At 40.2% G+C, this 19,549-nt stretch overlaps 1 protein-coding gene across 2 annotated transcripts in view; it reads right to left on the bottom strand.

Annotated features, from left to right (window-relative positions):
* Positions 1-16,732, bottom strand: part of DHX40 (DEAH-box helicase 40) — a 45,333-nt gene extending 28,601 nt beyond the window's left edge. Inside the window, exons 1-10 of one of the 2 annotated variants that reach the window (XM_031011603.3) lie at positions 16,521-16,732; positions 15,510-15,677; positions 12,264-12,409; positions 9,702-9,821; positions 8,971-9,198; positions 8,684-8,750; positions 7,468-7,599; positions 5,575-5,674; positions 3,394-3,480; positions 3,073-3,255 (exon numbers count right to left, since the gene is read on the bottom strand). In XM_031011603.3, coding sequence (XP_030867463.1) covers positions 3,073-3,255; positions 3,394-3,480; positions 5,575-5,674; positions 7,468-7,599; positions 8,684-8,750; positions 8,971-9,198; positions 9,702-9,821; positions 12,264-12,409; positions 15,510-15,677; positions 16,521-16,632 — 1,343 coding nt within the window. In that variant the 5' untranslated portion in view covers positions 16,633-16,732. The remainder of the gene's footprint in view (positions 1-3,072; positions 3,256-3,393; positions 3,481-5,574; positions 5,675-7,467; positions 7,600-8,683; positions 8,751-8,970; positions 9,199-9,701; positions 9,822-12,263; positions 12,410-15,509; positions 15,678-16,520) is intronic. The other variant, XM_055386727.2, reaches the window with a different exon arrangement.
* Between the last annotated feature and the right edge of the window lie 2,817 nt (positions 16,733-19,549).

Genomic DNA, 19,549 nt, shown 5'->3' on the forward strand with positions numbered 1-19,549 from the left:
GAACCTGGGAGGCGGAGGTTGCAGTGAGCTGAGATTGCGCCACTGCACTCCAGCCTGGGTGACAGAGTGAGATCCTGTCTCAGAAAACCAAAACCAAACACAACAACAACAAAAAATGACATATTCATTGTGAACTTTTAAAATTCATACTCATTAATCATCATTAAATTTCCTTAAACCATTTTTCAATAAACTGTACTAGAGTTCGCTAGTAATCAATGTCAAGCTTACTGGGTAGTTGTTTCCAGAACCTGCCCTTTTTACCAAATGAAAAAAATTAAGACTTTTGCCTTTCTCACCATTTTCTGATAACCTATTCTGCATAATTTCTCATAGATGACCTACAGTGACTCTGATGCTAAATCTGCAAGTTCTTTTAACACCACGGAAATAATGTCTAAATGCTCAAGACAAAATCACTTATGGTGGTAGGTTTTCCTTCATTATTTCCTTCCACCTTAGTCATCAATTCCTTCTTATTCAGACCTGTTCTTGCATTTCCAGTTTTAAAATTATTCTTCCTGATGGAAAAGGGAAAGCAAAATAATAATTGAGAAGATCCATTTGCTTTCTGTCGTCTATGAATCCTATACCATCTACCCCAAACACTGGGTCTACCTCTCCTTATTCTTTATACAACTTTTTAAAAAGGAATTCTTTGTTTTTTGTTTCAAGCATTTTGAAACAAAATTTTGCGATTTTTAGTACACTATGGTTTTTAAGACTTAAGATGGAAAAATAATTCAATGCAGATGATATTAATTATTGTTCCTATTTTTCTAATATATACTCATTCTTGGTTAGAGGCCGCTCTGCTATCCTTTGTGAATATACTAAGAGTCAATGTCAAACTTACTGAGCAGCTATTTCCAAAAATGGCCCTTTTTCCCCAAATGAAAAAAATCAAGACATTATTTTAATATCTGGGTTCATCTGAAAGTTTTCTATTTGGCTCTTTGGATTTCTTTAAATGGCGCTTTCCTTCTTTTCATTGGTATAATTTATTGCTACAGTCAGAATTTCATTTATTACATGCTTTTCTCTTTCCAGTATCTACATATTCTCATTCAGAAAATCTCTAGTCTAATGATAAGTATCAAAACATTTTGAAATTGGCAAATTGGCTTTCCAAGAGTATACAATGAGTATTTGTGGGTTTTGGGGTTTTTTTGCTTTTTTTGGTTGTTTTTTTTTTGGAGACAGAGTTTCGCTCTTGTTGCCCAGGCTGGAGTGCGATGGCGCAATCTCGGCTCACTGCAACCTCTGCCTCCCGGGTTCAAGTAATTCTCCTGCCTCAGGCTTCCAAGTAGCTGGGATCACAGACGAGCACCACCATCCTGGCTAATTTTGTATTTTTAATAGAGACGGGGTTACACCATGTTGGCCAGGTTGACCTTAGGTGATCCACCCGTCTCGGCCTTCCAAAGTGCTGGGATTACAGGCGTGAGCCACCGCACCCGGCCTACAATACATATTTGGATGCACCTAATAATCACTTACTATGAATTTAAAAACTGCACGGTTACCATCCCCCAAAATTCCTGAACACTTTTACATTCCAAGGTAATTAAGACCAAAATAAAGAAGATAGTACTTTCCTCCATTAATTCCCCTACCATGTATGATAGAAATTTCTATCTATAACAATATTCTATCTTATACCAAGAAATTATATTAATATTTGGCTAATTTAACTGTTCTTCCTTTATTTCACGTGTCTGAACCTTGTTTTCCTAATATAACTTAAGCTTAGTGAAAGCAAAAAACTACAGAGTATTACTCTGTCTTTCATGGTACATAGTATGATGCTGGCCATACAAAAAAAAAAACACTCCACTTTTCAACTGTATACCCTTCTTTTTTTGTTTTGTTTTTTTGAGACAGAATCTCGCTCTGTTGACCAGGCTGGAGTGCAGTGGTGTGATCTTGGCACATTGCAGTCTCTGCCTCCTGGGTTCAAGTGATTCTCGTGCTTTAGCCTCCGGAGTAGCTGGGACTACAATCACGTGCCACCAAGCTCAGCTAATTTTTATATTTTCAGTAGCTACGGGGTTTTGCCAGGATGGCCAGGCGGGTCTCAAACTCCTGGCCTCAAGGGATCCGCCCACTTTGGCCTCCCAAAGTGCTAGGATTACAGACGTGAGCCACCGCGCCCAGCCCCTTTCTTTTGAAACAGGGTCTCACTCTGTTGCCCAGGCTGGACTGCAGTGGTGCAATCATGGCTCACTGCAGCCTCTACCTCCCAGGCTCCAGCAATCTTCCCATCTCAGCCTCCAAATATCTGGGACTCAAGCATGCACCATATCAGACTTTATTTTTTTTTTTAATTGTAGAGACAAGGTCTCACTATGTTGCCCAGGCTCGTCTCGAAATCCTAGGCTCAAGCAACCCTCCCACCTTGGCCATCCAACGTGTTGAGATTACAGGCATAAGCTGTTATGCCCAGCTCATTATATACCTTTCATTACAAATAAACAGTGGTCATTAAGTGATCCAAATAAACATCAGCACAAACCCACTAACCCCGCCATTAAGCCAAGGTTAAACATGAGCAAGAGATCCTACTAAAGCAATGCAAGGAAGTCTTCTGTGTTAGTTTAGTTGAAAAGCAACCAATAGAGCCAAGCGCAGTGGCTCACACCTGTAATCCCAGCACTTTGGGAGGCCGAGGCGGGTGGATCGCCTGAGGTCAGGAGTTCGAGACCAGCCTGACCAACAAGGTGAAACTCCATCTCTACTAAAAACACAAAAATTAGCTGGGCATGGTGGCAGGTACCTGTAGTCCCAGCTACTCGGGAGGCTGAGACAGGAGAATTGCTTGAACCCGGGAGGTGGAGGTTGCAGTGAGCCGTGATCGTGCCACTGCTCTCCAGCCTGGGCAACGGAACAAGACTCCATCTCAAAAAAAAAAAAAAAGAAAAAGAAAAGCAACCAATATAAAAACCAACCTGTAAAAGAGGTTAGCCTCAACTCTCAGGGATGTATCAGTCAAATATTTCAAAATAATTTTTGAGCCAATAACTTGCTTCCAGGCTAACAAGTTTTTCTTTTTTTTTCTAGTTGTCTACATACCTTATGACATCGTGTATGGCAAGGCACTTTAAGGTCAGAACTACAGATGTCAAACTAGTTCTCTTAATTTCAGGGATCACATGGTCAGGCATACACTGGTTCCAAAAATCTTTACTATAGATCCGAAAGCATTTTCCTGAAGAAGTCCTGCCAGCTCGGCCACTTCGCTGTAATGCCTCGCTCCTACAAAAGGAAAAAAACCCAAAAATTCCCCAAAATGTTCTGTGGGTTTCTCAGGTAATTTACTTTGTCTCCCCAAAACAGCTAGAAATTACCTAATCAGTTGTTCTTTGAATAAAAAGATTTGACATAGAGACTTACTTTGAAATTGGAACCACCTCCAGGATGTCCAACCCTAATCTGGGGTTGTGGTTTAACTGCTTCACAAAGCCACCATCTACCACATATCTAAGAAGAATCAAAGCAAGTTAAGTTTCTGGAAAATAAAAGAAGACTTGTTAATTTTTAACCACTTTGGTTTCTCCTTTTCTAGCAAACTAGCAGGTACACAATGCCTTTTATGTTAAGTGTAAAACTTGAAAGTCAAGAAATTGGAACCCTCGTATGTTGTTGGTGGGAATGTAAAATGGTTCAGCCGAGGTGGAAAATTGTTCACAGGTCCTCAAAAAGTTAAACACAAAATTACCATATGATCCAGCAATTCCATTTCTAAGTGTACACCAAAAAGAACTGAGAACAAGTACTCAAACAAATACTTATAGACCAATGTTCATATCAGCACTATGAATCACAGCCATAAGGTAAAAACAACCTGAATGTCCATTAACCATTAATGGAAGAAGGGATGAACAAATTGCTTTGCATATGTGTATGTAGTATATATACACACGCATATATACACACACAATGGAATATATATATATATACACACACACTATGCAATATTATTCAGCCACAAAAAAGAAGTATTGATACATGCTATAACGTGGACGAACCTCAAAAATATTATGCTAAGTGAAAGAAAGCAAACACAGAAGGCCACATATTATATGATTCTATTTGTATGAAATATCCAGAATAGAAAATACATACTGCTTCCTGCTGACACATCTAAAGAATTTTTAAAAAAAGAAAATACGTACAAACAAAAAGTAAGACTGGTAGTTGCCAAGGCCTGGGGTCGAGAGGGGAATGTGGAGTACCTGCTCAATGGGTATGGGGTTTTATTTTGAGGTGTTGAAATATTTTAGAACTAAGCAGAAGCAGTGGTTGCACAATACTGTAAATGTACTAAGTACTACTTAATTTTTCATTTTAAATGATTAATTTTATGTGAATTTTGCCTCAATAAAAAAATACACAAACTTGAAAGTCAGCTTCAGACCATTTAAACAGATTCAGAATCTAATTTCAACTAGCCCTTAACATGCCATTCTAAGCCAATTAAATGGTGAACAAGTCAGGTAAGGAACCAAAGTAGGATAGCAGTAACAAGACAACATTCTGAAACATGCTATTTAATGGCTTTTGCCTGTGCAGGAAACAGAAAATTACAGAGGTTAATTTACCCAGGAGAGCACTCCCTTAATCCCTTAGTGAAACCATTATTTTTAAAGTAACAAAGAAAAGCAGAGGAAATTAGACTTCCTCGCAGACCTGGGTGATCATTTTACCCAGAAGAAACACACAGGATCTTTGAGATTCAGGTTCAGCCTTCCTGAGACAGACAATCAGACTTAGCTAAAGAAATAAAATATATTGGGTAAATGATAAATAACCCAGTCTTAAAGAACTTTGCATTAGTTGTCAGTCCAGACTTAAAATTTCTTAGTGTTTCCTTACTAAATTTACCCAAAAATTTGACAGCACTATTTACTACATCCAGAAAAGATAAGGGACCTGAATCATAGTTAATTTTCACAAAAAGGTAAAAAGTCAGAGACAATACATCCAGATAAACATTGGATATACAAACTAACTCTACCGAGTGAGGCTGCAAGGTAGAAGGAAATATCAAATTATCTAAGGTATATGCTTATAATGGGAGTACAGAAAAATAGGTTTGGCTTCCTATTTAGTGAAACCCATGAAGCATTATACATAATCTTAAATTTGAAAAGAAGCTTCAAGTTGCCAAGTAGTTAAAAAGTGTGAACAGCCAAGTACGGTGACACATGCCTGTGGTCCCAGCTACCCAGGAGACTGAGGCGGGAGGATTGATCTCCATACAAGGCTGTAGTGTGCTATGACTGCACGCCTGTGAATAGTCACTATACTCCAGCCTCAGCAACATAATGAGACCCTGTCTCTAAAAAAAAAAAAAAAGTGTGAATAGGAATATAGTATGTACCTCCTACTCCATTTCCTGCTCAAAGCAATCAATAATTACAAAACAAAATAGGTGATTACATGTTAAGAACATCAAAAAGTAGGCGAGAAGGGAATTAGTGGAGGGCACAGAAAAGCAAACTCAGTAATGTTTAGCTAATGTTTAGTAACGATAGGCTTCCTTGACTTTAAGAGAAAGTTCAAAAGTTTTACCTGATTCCGTCTATTGTCAAAGACGTTGCAGAAATATTGGTGGATATGACACATTTTCTAATTCCAGGTGGCGGTGGCAAAAATATCCTCCTCTGTTGATCTAAAGTATATATAAAAAGAAAATACCAATTTACAACATGCATGTGTCAAACTCAAGTTTTGAAGAACTCAATTTTTCATTACAAGTCATGTTTCTAGGCCAGGCGTGGTGGCTCACGCCTATAATCCCAGCACTTTGGGAGGCTGAGGCAGGAGGATCACAAGGTCAGGATATCGAGACCATCCTGGCTAACATGGTGAGACCCTGTCTCTAAGAAAAATACAAAAAATTAGCAGGGAATGGGGGTGCGCGCCTGTAGTCCCAGCTACTCGGGAGGCTGAGGCAGGAGAATTGCTTGAATCTGGGAGGGAGAGGTTGCAGTGAGCCAAGATCGCGCCACTGCACTCCAGCCTGGGCGACAGAGCAAGACTCCATCTCAAAAAAACAAAAAAAAACAGAGGCAGCAACAGAAAATCCAGAACATTATTTTCAATGTAGCAGTAAGAAAGAATGAAATTATTTACTCTGTATAGAAAAATATATGTCTATGTACATATTTAGTTAATGATTAATAACAAACCAAACATAATGGGTTTTTATCAGTTTCAATGTAAATTATAAAAGCATCGGTGAACCAAATCTTGAGAAAACAATGAGAACCTTAAACAATGATCCTAAGAATTTCCCCGAAGATGACAAAATCTAAAATAGATATCTATGCTTCAATAGAGAGTAAGAAGCTAATATCATCACAAAAAAGATTTCCAAAATAGCACATCTATGTTCTTTACTGACACATATATTCCAAAACTTTGTTAATATAGGGATAAGAATCAACCAATCAACAAAAGCTGTTAATACACATACATGTAAAATATAAAAACATTCAAATGCTAATTCCAACTCCAAATAGGAGGCTAAGGTTAATTTCCCTTTAATTTTACAAGTTAAATTCCATAATAAAAGTTTTATAAAACAAATTCTAAACCTCATTCAACAATATTTACTATAACCAAAATGTCAAATCAAGAGTTTGCATTTGCTCTTGGAATTCACCAAAGAACAGGATCATTCTTGAAAAGCAGACTAAGGCATGGCTACTTTAAAAGGAAAATGATCCACAGCCAGGCATGGTGGCTCACATCTGTAATCCCAGCAATTCTGGAGGCCAAGGCAGGCAGATGACCTGAGGTCAGGAGTTTGAAACCAGCCTGGCCAACATGGCAAAATCCCATCTCTGCTAAAAAAAAAAAAAAAATACAAAACTTAGCCAGGTGTGGTGGTGAACACCTGCAATCCCAGCTACTTGGGAGGCTGAGGAAGGAGAATCGCTTGAACCCAGGAGGTGGCGGTTGCAGTGGGCTGAGATTGCGCCACTGCACTCCAGCCTGGATGACAAGAATGAGACTCCGTCACACACACAAAAAAAGAAAACAATCCACTGTGTTTAGACTTAGATATAGCTGCATATACACAATTTCTAAAAATTCTGTGGCAATGGCAAATTAGGTTTGACTTACAGTAATACCAGCAAGAAACTACTGTCCTCATTTCAAAGAATTCTCACCAATAGTTTTGTTTTGCTGGGAGAAACAATACTCTAAACGATAATAAGGGGGATATCCACGACTCTCAAAAAAGTGAATGTAAAAAGACTTCAGGCAAAAATCACTACTCTCAAGGAATGCTGGTTCTCACTGATTTGTTTCATGATCTGGATGTGGGTTACAAAGGTGAGACTGGTTTGTGAAACTTACCTAAGCACTTAAGATCTGACTGCTTTTCTGTAAACATGATTATTCAATAAAAAGTTTTTTAAAAAAATCAAATTTTCTATTCTAATGAGAAATTACCTGTTGTCATTGATCCATAACACGGCAATATTAACAAGCCATCGAGGGTGGTATCTTGAACATCATAATCGTAATCAACAGACTCTGCCATCTGAAAAAGTAACTCACAACTTTTTTCTATTTCAAACTGGCCTAAAATGGGAAGAAAAAAATAACTTCAGCAACTTAACAGAAAAATTAATTTAAAAATAAAGAAAATGTCAAAATTAAAATTAATTTTGCCTAAAAGTTATTGTAAATCTCTCATTTAATGTAAAGGAGATGAACACATAAGCTGTACCATATTTCAACAATAAAATTCGAAGTAGAAGAAACATCAGTTTCTAAGAAACTTAAATCTCTAAAGGAATAAAAATATTTATCATCGTCAAGCTTTTCACCCTGTATTTGAGAAGACTCACTAAATTGTTAACAAAGGAGAAAAGCTAGTCCAGGTGCTATTGCATTTGTTTAAATTTCAAAATACTTAAGTAATCTCCAAAAGGCAAAGATTGTGACAGTCCCTCACTTCTGACATTAGTACAAGGCAGAGGAAAAAGGTAAACAAGGAAACTACTAATTCCTATTAGGAGGGTGCTGCTACTTGAAAAGTTATGCCACTAGTTTGGGATTTAACTATTTTATTTTTGATCTCCAAAAATGCCACATGCTTGTCTACGACACATAGATTCTACACCTTACGTGTTGTTATCACACAGTACAATGCCACCACCCAAAGAAGAACCTGGTGAAATGTCCTTTGAAATAATGGAATTAACTCAGGTCTGTTTAGTCAGGTTACATTTCTATCTAAGACAGACCAACAAAAACAATATTTCACTATTTAATTTCTTTCTATTAAAAGGTCAGTGTGTTTTACATATATTTACTAATGAGCCTGATGTCTTTGACATTTAACATATATGTGTGCGTATATATACATATACACTATTACGTCTTTGACATATACTACTATGTCTTTGACATAAAATATATATACATACTATTATGTCTTTGACATAAACATATGTCTTTGACATAAATATACATAATCCTCTTTGGCAGCTAGCTTACAATTTTTATCTATCTTTTACCTAAAATTATTCAGATAATCAGAAAAAGCTAGGGCAACACTTGAGAAGGGCACAGAATTCCCAAGAGAGGTAGCACTCTATCTGGTTGCCACATTCCTTACTTACAAATACTTAAGTTTTTTAACTTGATACTGAATGCTCACCAGTCAGAAAAACCAAGATGTCTCCAGCCATTTCATTCAAATGGATATCCATGGTGACTTTCACAATCTAAACCAAGAAATGCAGGCATAATATGCTAGTGGAAATACAGTCATTCCCTTACCACCACTTCCCTTGCCCCACAGAAAAATTAAATTTGGTTCTTAAAAGTTCTAGGACCTGTGAGGACTGTCATTAAAATAGTAGTGAACAAATGAATCATCAAACCACCCAATTAGTAAGGATCATAGATATTTAAAAAAGACATTAAACGAATGCCAAGTAATACCGCTTGAATATACGCAGTATTTTCTCTGTCTCGTGGACCAATCAAATTGCAGAATTTCTCTCTGACTGGATAAAGCCTTCCAGGTATATCAAATATTGGACAATTTCCAAAGAATGCAGAGAGCTTGGCTAATTCCATAGTTGCTGACATTACCACCACTTTTAAATGCTCCTTCCTATTAGGAGACTTCTCCTGAAATAGCTTCTTCAATAAACCAAATAAGATATCCTGAAAGAAAAGTAAATTTCTAGTAAGTCACAAGTACACTTAACAGCCAAACTATTTTAAATACACTGCTATTCTAACCAAGCAATTCCTATTTTAATACATTAAAATATAAGTAGGAGCCAGGTGCGGTGGCTCACACCTGTAATCCCAGCACTTTGGGAGGCCAAGGTCGGAGGCCAGGAGGTCGAGACCTGCCAGGGAAACAAAACGAGACACTGTCTCTACAAAAAATATTCTTAAAAATTAGCCAGATATGCTGATGCATGTCTGCAGTACCAGCAACTCAGGAGGTTGAGGTAGGAGGATCACTTGAGCCCAGGAGTTCAAGGGTGCAGTGAGCTATGATCGTGCCACTGCTCTCCAGCCTGGGTGATGGAGCAAGACTCCATCTCTAAAAAATTAAATTAAATTAAAAAGTAAGAGGAGGCAATTCTCTACACAATAAAAAGCTACCCAAACAAACTACTTGCTAATAAAAAAAAATAATAAATTAAAATACTCACTGTAGTTAGAGTTCTTTCATGGGCTTCATCCAAAATAATGACACTGAATTTGGTAAGATTTGGGTCTCCCAGAATATGTTTCAGTAAACATCCATCAGTCATATATTTGATTGCTGTCTCCTAATGTTCAAACAGCAGTGTCACAGAAATTCACCACTATTTTCCCAACTAAATTTTTCCTCAAGAGGTACAAACATTAAGTGATCAAACCACTCTCACTAAACAAAAGGGTACATAAAAATAGTCTAACTTATGTATACAAAACGATGGTAAGTTACAAAACATGCTGTCTATACAGAAAAAGGGACAAATAACTCACTTGGGTATTCTTGGACAAAGCAACAGAAATCACCAATAAGGAAATACAATAAAGTCAGGAAAGTGGCAAGATGATGCAATGGCATTGGGTAAGCAAGTTGTGGGAAACAACATTGAAATGAGATTTATCTTTCTGACTCAGCCCCTATTTTAGAGGATTCGGGGGAAATGAGAAAATGGTAGGTGCATACTTTCCACCCACTCTCTCCTCTTCTCTATTAAAAAATGTGTTACTTAGGTCAGACACGGTAGCTCACGCCTGTAATCCCAGCACTTTGGGTTGCTGGGGTGGGCGGATCACTTGAGTCCAGGAGTTCGAGACCAGCCTGGACAACACAGCAAAACCACATCTCTAATAAACATATAAAAATTAGCCAGGTGTGGTGGCTCACGCCTGTAGTCCCAGCTACTTGGGAGGCTGAGACGGGAGGACTGCTTGAGCCTGAGAGGCCGAGATTGCAGTGAGCTGAGATCACGCCATTGCACTCCAGCCTGGGTGACTTAGCAAGACACTATCTCCAAATAAGAATGTGTTACTCAACAAGCATTAAAACAGGGTGAGAAAAAGGTCCAAAGGGTAGGAATAACAGCAACGACATCCATAAAACAAGGGAAGGAAGAAAGAAAAAACAGTGACCACTAGGAAGGCAAAAAGATAGTATTTTGGGGAGTCATCTTGTGCCACATTTGATGGCCATTCCCATTAGGGAACATATGTAAACCAGGGATCGTTTTGTAGCTGGACAGGATTAAGAAATCCACAGGGAACGTAAATTATAATATTCACTATTAAAAAGAAAATTTTAAATTTGTTGGTGCCATGAATATAGAAGATGCTTTAACACTTGCTGATTTTGTTAATTGGCTGATTTTGTTAATTCAGCTTTCCACTGACTTCAAGAATACAAACACAAAATAAATCAACCTGAAAACATGCTCAGTGAAATAAGAGTGACACAAAGTACAAAATATTGTGTGATTCCACTTGAATGAGGTACCCAGAGTAGGCAAATTTGTAGAGACAGAAAGTAGAACAGAAGATACAGCAGGGTGCGGTGGTTTACCCTGTAATCCCAGCACTTTGGGAGGCCGAGGCGGGCAGATCACAAGGTTAGGAATTTGAGACCAACCCCATCTCTACTAAAAATACAAAAAATTAGCTGGGCGTGGTGGCAGGAGCCTGTAATCCCAGCTACTTGGGAGGCTGAGGCAAGAGAATCACTAGAACCTGGGAGGCAGAGGTTGCAGGGAGTGGAGGTTGCGCCACTGCACTCCAGCCCGGGCGACGGTGTGAGACTTCGTCTCAGAAAAAAAAAAGAAGTTACCAGAGGCTAGGGGGAAGGAGAAATGGGGGTTTTATCTATAAGAGTTTCTGTTTGGGATGATAAAAAAAGTTCTGAAAGTAGAAATGGTGATGGTTACCCAACATTGTGAACACACTTTTTTTTTTTTTTGAGGTGGAGTTTTGCTCTTGTTGCTCAGGCTGGAGTGCAGTGGCGCGATCTCAGCTCACCGCAACCTCCGCCTCCCGGGTTCAAGCCATTTTCCTGCCTCAGCCTCCTGAGTAGCTGGGATTACAGGCATGCACCACCATGCCCAGCTAATTTTGTATTTTTAAAAGAGACAGGGTTTCTCCATGTTGGTCAGGCTGGTCTCGAACTCCTGACCTCAGGTGATCCACCCGCCTCGGCCTCCCAAAGTGATGGGATTACAGACGTGAGCCACCGAGCCCAGCCCATTGTGAACATACTTAATGGCACTGAATTGTATACCAAAATGGTAAAATGGTCAATTTTAAGTTATATATATTTGACTACAATAAAACATTTTAAAAACCTACATGTCAAGAATCCTTACAGTTAAAAAACATAAATAAGAGAATCCTAAGAAAATAAACTGTCATTTATAAACTAAGGAAGGAGAAAATGGGATGAATATCAGACACTTGAGAGCTAAAGCATTAACAATGAACAACAAAAATAAATTCTAAAATATATATTGAACTTTGAAGTTAAAAATCTTTCAGAACTCTCCACTCTTTCTGTTAAGTTTATAACATTAGCTGGGCATGGTGGCATGCTCCTGTAGTCCCAGCTACCCAAGGGGCTGAGGTAGGAGATCACTTGAGCCCAGAAGGTAGAGGCTACAGAGAGCCATGATTGTGCCACGCACTCCAGGCTGGGCGACAGAGCAAGACCCTGTCCCGTAAAAGAAAAGAAACAAATACCAACAAGACTTTTGTACCTTAGAGCTGCAATCATCAAAACGAACTTGGTATCCTACTTTGGATCCCAAAGTGCATTTCATTTCTTCAGCTACTCTCTGAGCAACTGATATAGCAGCTACTTTTCGTGGTTGAGTTACACCAATCATACCATGTTGTGAAAACCCTATCAAAACCAGAGATAAAGAAACACAACAATGTTAGCAATTGTCTTCCTATTAGAGCTAAATTGTTTTTGGCCAATCAATACAAAACTGCTTGAATGTTTCCAAAAGAATATCTCGCAAATTAAAAACACACTGCTATGTTTGCATCATGGAAATTTAAATATTAATTTAAAATAATACATATTAATAACCACGCAAAAATAAATGAATATATATTACATACATATATATATTTAGACAAGAGTTTTGCTCTTGTTGCCTAGGCTGTAGTGCAATGGCGCAATCTCGGCTCACCGCAACCTCTGCGTCCCGGGTTCAAGCAATTCTCCTGCCTCAGCCTCCCGAGTAGCTGGGATAACAGGCATGTGCCACCATGCCGGGCTAATTTTGTATTTTAGCAGAGACGGGTTTTCTCCCTGTTGGTCAGGCTGGTCTTGTACTCCCAACCTCAGGTGATCCACTTGCCTCTGCCTCCCAAAGTACTGGGATTATAGGCATGAGACACCACGCCCAGCCAAAAAAAAAAAGAAAGAAAAAATTATATATATATCTATATATAATTTTTTTTTTCTTTTTTGAGACGGAGTATTGCTCTGTTGCCCAGGCTGGAATGCAGTGGCACAATCTCGGCTCACTGCAACCTCTACCTCCTGGGTTCAAGCAATTCTCCTGCCTCAGCCGCCTGAGTAACTGGGATTACAGGTGCGCGCCACCACACCCAGCTAATTTTGTATTTTTAGTAGAGATGGGGTTTCACCATGTTGGCCAGGCTGGTCTCAAATTTCTGACCTCAAGTGATCCATCTGCCTCAGCCTCCCAATGTGCTGGGATCACAGGCATGAGCCACTGCACCCAGCCTAAAACTGGACTTAAATATGCCACCTTTCTGCTGGGAGCAGTGGTACACACCTGTAATCCCAGCTACTCAGGAGCCTGGCTACCCAGAAGGTTGAGGTAGGAGGATTGCTTGAACTCAGGAGTTTGAGATCAGCCTGGGCGACATAGTAAGATCTCATCTCAAAAAAATAAATAAATATCTATATCTATATCTATATGCACCTTCCATATACCATTTTAATATATTTGGGAATGGAGCTGCATCTTAAAATCGATGGCGCATTTCCATTCTTACTAATACAGTAGTCCCTCTTTACCTTTGGTTTTGCTTTCCAATTTTTCAGTTACCTACAGTCAATGGAGGTCCAAAAATATTACAGTACTTTGAGAGACAGAGAGAGACCACATTTACAAAAGTTTTACTACAGTATATTGTCATAACTGCTCTATTTTATTGTTGTTGTTAATTTCTTACTATGCCTAATTTATAAACTAAACTTTATCATAGGTATATATGTATGTATAGGAAAACACATAGTATATGCAGGGTTTGGTATTATTGGCAGTTTCAGGCAGTGAGTGGTCTTAGAAGGCATCTCCCAAGGATAAGAAGGGATTACTGCATATAAAATAGTGATATATCTTAATAGATGGCACCTTAGATTGAAGCATTAGAATAATACATTTGTTATTTTTTAAGGCAAATCATATCCAATATAATACTGCTCTTTACAAACCTTATGACAGAAAGTTCTGTCATACTGAAAGACATTTGTCAAAAAACAAAATTACAACAAATTTATTTTATTCTTATTTATTTTTTTTGACACAGAGTCTCACTCTGTCGCCCAGACTGGAGTGCAACAGCACGGTCTCAGCTCACTGCAACCTCTGCCTCCTGGGTTCAAGCGATTCTCCCGCCTCAGCCTCCCAAGTAGCTGGGATTATAGGCGCCCGCCACCACGCCTAATTTTTGTATTTTTAGTATAGACGGGTTTCACCATGTTGGCCAGGCTGGTCTCGAACTGCTGACCTCATGATCCACCTGCCTTGGCCTCCCAAAGTGCTGGGATTACAGGCTTGAGCCACCGCGCCCGGCCTAAAAATTTTTTTTTTTTTTTGGAGACGGAGTCTCACTCTGTCTCCCAGGCTGGAGTACAGTGGCACGATCTCGGCTCACTGCAAGCTCCGCCTCCCAGATTCATGCCATTCTCCTGCCTCAGCCTCCCGAGTAGCTGGGACTACAAGCGCCCACCACCACGCCCGGCGAATCTTTTTTTTTTTCTATTTTTAGTAGAGACAGGGTTTCACTGTGTTAGCCATGATGGTCCCGATCTCCTGACCTCGTGATCCGCCCACCTCGGGCTCCCAAAGTGCTGGGATTACAGGCGTGAGCCACTGTGCCCAGCCAAAACTTTTTAATTGGCTTTTGTGATTCTAACTCTGGAATCACATCAACCCATCGTCTCATGAAATAGAATCAGTGTTCCAATGAGCTGAGCAGAGGAGGCTGATTGTATAGACAAAAAAGGGCTGAGGAAAGCAGAAACAGAAAACAAAAAGCAGATTGCTCATTTCAAAGTTACTTTTCTTGTCAAAGTTATAGCAGAGGAAACTTCTTGATGCTCCTAAAACTGGTCTGTTTGGGGATTTGGCTATTATCTGTTTCTCCTGATTTCTCAGTAGATGAAAAATTTAGTTTCTAGACTTGGTGGCGTGGAACTTCAGTATGAGTAACTCCATTTTGGTTTGGTCTGTTGGGTCTAGTGCGGGGGATCAGTCCAAACCAAAGGCCTCCTATTAACTTTACTTAACGTATTTTAAAGGTAATTTGTTAGTTGGCTTGAGCTGGCAAAGTCAGGGGATAAATATTTACCTGATAATGCTCTAGAGAAAGAACCAAGAAGTACTAATGGCAGCAACAGATATCACATATCTCTTCCCCCTCAAAATTATTTCAGTATCCAATGGTTAATAGTCTACTGCTAGACAACTTGATTCTATAAAATGGAATTAATATCTAGATGTAATTCTATTTGAGATTATTATGGTAATTAAAAATGGGAAAATTTGCCATCCCAACTAATTCTTGAACCTGAAATAGACCATAAAGAAGCAAAGGAGACATAGGCGAAGGGGGTGTGCCAAGAGAAGCGGGACTATAAAGCAAATACTGGCAATCATGGAGTACAGAAGTCCTACTGGCCTTTAAAAACAGGATATTTTAAAAATATTTCCAATATTACAACAGAAAAAAATCACCTGCTTCATATAGATATTTTGGGAGTTGAGTTGTTTTACCACTTCCTGTATTTCCAGTAACAATAAGGAATGAATTGTCCCTCACAGCTTGAATAATCTTTTTTCTTTGTTTCTGAATAGGAAAAGTTGGAGTAGTTCCTCCCTCCTGGGACGTGCATCCTTTCTCTTCTGTAATAACAGAAAAACAAGTCAATTAAAAGACTTGTAAAGATACCTCTGACTCAATTTCTCAGGACTAAAACCAGAAAGGCAATAGAATTTTAGGGCTGGAAGGGATCATCCATGACTTCTCAGTTCAATCGCTCATGTAAGTGAGCGTTAATGAGCGCAATTTGTAAGTGAGGGTTAATGAGCCCAGAACAACTTTTTGGTGAAATCCAGCAACTTGAGTATTTGTTCACGCATAACTCAAAGTACTTTTCAAAGCAAGTATAGCTCAAGGCAACGTATACACATGCATACTTACACAGAAGCACAAAACTCAATTTTATTTAACAATAGACCAAAAACTGGAACACAGCAGAAAATTCTCAGCTGGATTAGAAGCCACCTGTGTTTGCTTCTGATTCATGGTTCAAGTTAGGTCCCTGTTCAGAGCGACTGATATCCCAGAAGGCCAAGTGGTGGGTAACCATGGAAACTGGCTCCTGGAAACTGGCTCCCTTCATACTGTACCCAAAGGCAGGCTGGCGGCCCGACGAAGGGTGGGGGGGATGAATGGGTAGAGAACAAAGGGTTTATGAGCCTGTTTAAGAATACAATGCATTTCGGGCGTTGGGGTTCACTTTTTCGCCCCCCAGTAAGGTTTTCGCCTAACTTGGATCTGGGACCGCCCCCCTCTAAGGCAAAGTGCTCATTGGACGCAAAGTTCGCCTCGGGCTTGGAAAGCCAGGAGAACGCCACGGCTTCCTCACTACTCTTCTCAGCCTGCCAAAGGCGTACTTTCATCCCCCCACCAAAACCCCCACGCCGTAACTCCCGCTGGCTTCCGTACCGTCCCGCGGACCGCACCTCTATCGGCGATGCAAACAGCCGAGAGCCGCTCTTCCTGGAGGTCTCTTGACCGCTCACCCTCCTCCTGCCGCCTTGGCGCCCTGCCCGCGACTGCGGGAAACCGGGACATAGACCTGGCCCCGAGTGGAGGCGAGCACGTCCACCGATCTGAGGAGATGGGAGGGGAAAGACGAGGACGCGCCCTGATGACGTAGAGGTGTTTACTTCCGCGCGTGCGACTTGTAGCAAGGGGAGGGGGAGCTGCTCGATGACGTGTACGGGGCGGCCGGACCTCGAGACGAGGCTCCACCCCCAGGGATTTCCCGCCAACTGCCACGTGCGCTTCGCCTTGGGCGGCTGAGCCATACCTGAGGGCCCGAAGACCCCCTCTTGTTTCGCCTCTCCGGCGCCGAAGGTCGCGACGACACCTCTTTTCAACGCCACAGTGGTCTCTGCAGGCTACTCTGCCTTCACACACCTGACACGATGTAACCCTCTGCCCGGAGCTGGAACCATGATCGCAGAGTGCTGCGTTCGTCAACTCATTCTCACCTTTCCTAATCTGATATGACCTGTCCAAGGCACACAGCTACTGAGTTGTGGAGCCGAACTTTTAGTTATGTTATTATCAAAACTTAGGTCACCAAGGCTGTTCATTTCCCTCATAGGACCCTGCATTTTAATTTATTTGCATGTTTCCTCTTCTGCCCAGCTAGATTGTAAAGCCCCCCACAAGAGTCGGAATATTAAAACACTGCTACATCCAGGGCCCAGCACAGTGATTCAAGGTGGGCTGTCAGTATTTGTTGACTTTGCTGGAATGGAGGAATGAATAATTGACTTCCTTAGGAATTAAGCTCATTTTTGATAGAGGTGCATTCCTTGGAAACCACAGTAGCTGAAAAGTTCAACAGATACACAACATCTGAGGCAGGGCAACTTTTTCAGAAAAGGTACTTTGGGGGCAGGTCTTTCTGTTCTAGAGCCTGCCAATTTTTAAATCAGTGTCAACTGTAACAAAATCATTGCAATGTGAACAAGATTGTTTCTTGGACTCCTCAATTGTTCCTGCTGTTAGAATTAACCAACACTTACTACCAAAGAAGACAACTCAAAACTGTCACTTCACCATCACCTAAAGACCCTCTTGTCTGACCAGGCTTCAAAAGATGTACCATAAGGTTGTTGGACCCCCAGATTTTTCTGTGCTCATTTGAAGTGAAGTCATGGCCATGCATGGTGGCTCATGCCTGTAATGCCAGCACCTTGGGAGGCCGGGACAGATGAATCACTTGAGATCAGGAGTTCGAGACCAGCCTGGCCAATATGGTGAAACCCCGTCTCTATTAAAAATAAAAAAATAAAAAAATTAGCCGGGTGTGGTAGCACGCGCCTATAATCCCAGCTACTCGGGAGGCTGAGGCAGGAGAATCGCTTCAACCTAGGAGGCAGGGGTTGCAGTGAGCCAAGATCATGCCACTGCACTCCAGCCTGGGCAACAGAGCAAGATTCCACCTCAAAAAATAAAGTGAACTCATACCAACTGCTTTTAAATGGAACTGATCAACACTTCTTAAAATGCAAGCTCATCAGATTTTGAATGATACCAAATAAGTTGGAACTTTGTAACAACTTTATATCTCAAAACCTGGGTATGAGAGGAAGCAATCTGGTAAATAGGAGAACATTCCACGTTTCTCTCTTTCATTAGGAGCATCTCCCAGCCTTCTGGATCATGTTAGGAATTCAAAATATTATAGAAACAGAAACCAAAATGGCAAAAATACATTTGTGGTACAGGCAAGGTATTGGTAATCTCAGTATTTCAGTATAGGGCATCTCTATCAGTGATAAAGTCACTTTCTAAAAATCATCATTTCAGACCAATGATGATTACCACTTAGCTCATAGTAGTCAAATCTTTCCGATACAGTTGACCCTTGGACAATACTGGTTTGAACTTCGCAGGTCCACTTGTAGGCAGATTTTTTCTTCTGCACCTGCTAAGCTGGAGATAGCAAGATCAACCCTTTGTCTTCCTCCTCCTTCTCTTCAGCCTACGGAACGGGATGGAAACCTTTATGATGATCCACTTAAACTTAATGAATAGTAAATATATTTTCTCTTATGATTTTCTTAATGTTTTATTTTCTCTAGCTTGCTTTAAGAATACAGTATATAATACATATACAAAATACGTATTAATTAACTGTTTATGTTATTGGTAAGGCTTCCAGGCAATAGTTGGTATTAACAGTTAAGCTCTGGGGAGTCAAGTAATACAGATTTTGGCCCAATGCAGTGGCTCACACCTGTAATCCTAGCATTTTGGGAGGCCAAGGTGGACAGATTGCCTGAGTTCAGGAGTTCAAGACCAGCCTGGGCAACATGGCAAAACCCCATCTCTCCTAAAAATACAAAAAAATTAGCTGGGTGTGGTGGTGCGTGCCTGTAGTCCTAGCTATTTGGGAGGCTGAGGCAGAAGAACCACTTGAACCTGGGAGGCGGAAGTTGGGGTGAGCCAAGATCGCGCCACTGCACTCCAGCCTGGGTGACAGCGAGACTCTGTCTCCAAGAAAAAAAAAGAAAAGAGTTATATGCAGATTTTTACAGTGCAAAAGGCTCGTGCTCCTAACCCCACCTTGTTCAGGTTTCAACTGTAAATTATTTCCTCTATTTTTCACAAAAACTCATACAGTTTGGTTATTACTATCCCTAATTTTTGTGTTAGAAACTTGCCTGTGGTGACAAAACAAAGAACTAAGAGGGCCAAGATTCAAAGTCACACTAATAACCACTAAACTGCATTGGGAGATGGAAGTATTTAGATTTTGGTGCCAAAATAATGTATTTTCTTCCAATGTTTGTAACTCTAATAGAACTGACCCCATTCTTGTATGAGAACCACCTATTGAGAGTGTGGAATATAAAACCTGCAAGCAAAGAATGAAGACAAATAAAAGTGAAAAATTCAAGTGATGTTTAACATTGTTCATTTTATAACCAAGGACATTTAAAGCATGTTACCATGATAACCATGTGCTTGG

Source organism: Gorilla gorilla, chromosome 4 (assembly GCF_029281585.2).
Source record: "Gorilla gorilla gorilla isolate KB3781 chromosome 4, NHGRI_mGorGor1-v2.1_pri, whole genome shotgun sequence".
NCBI classification, from domain to species: domain Eukaryota; kingdom Metazoa; phylum Chordata; class Mammalia; order Primates; family Hominidae; genus Gorilla; species Gorilla gorilla.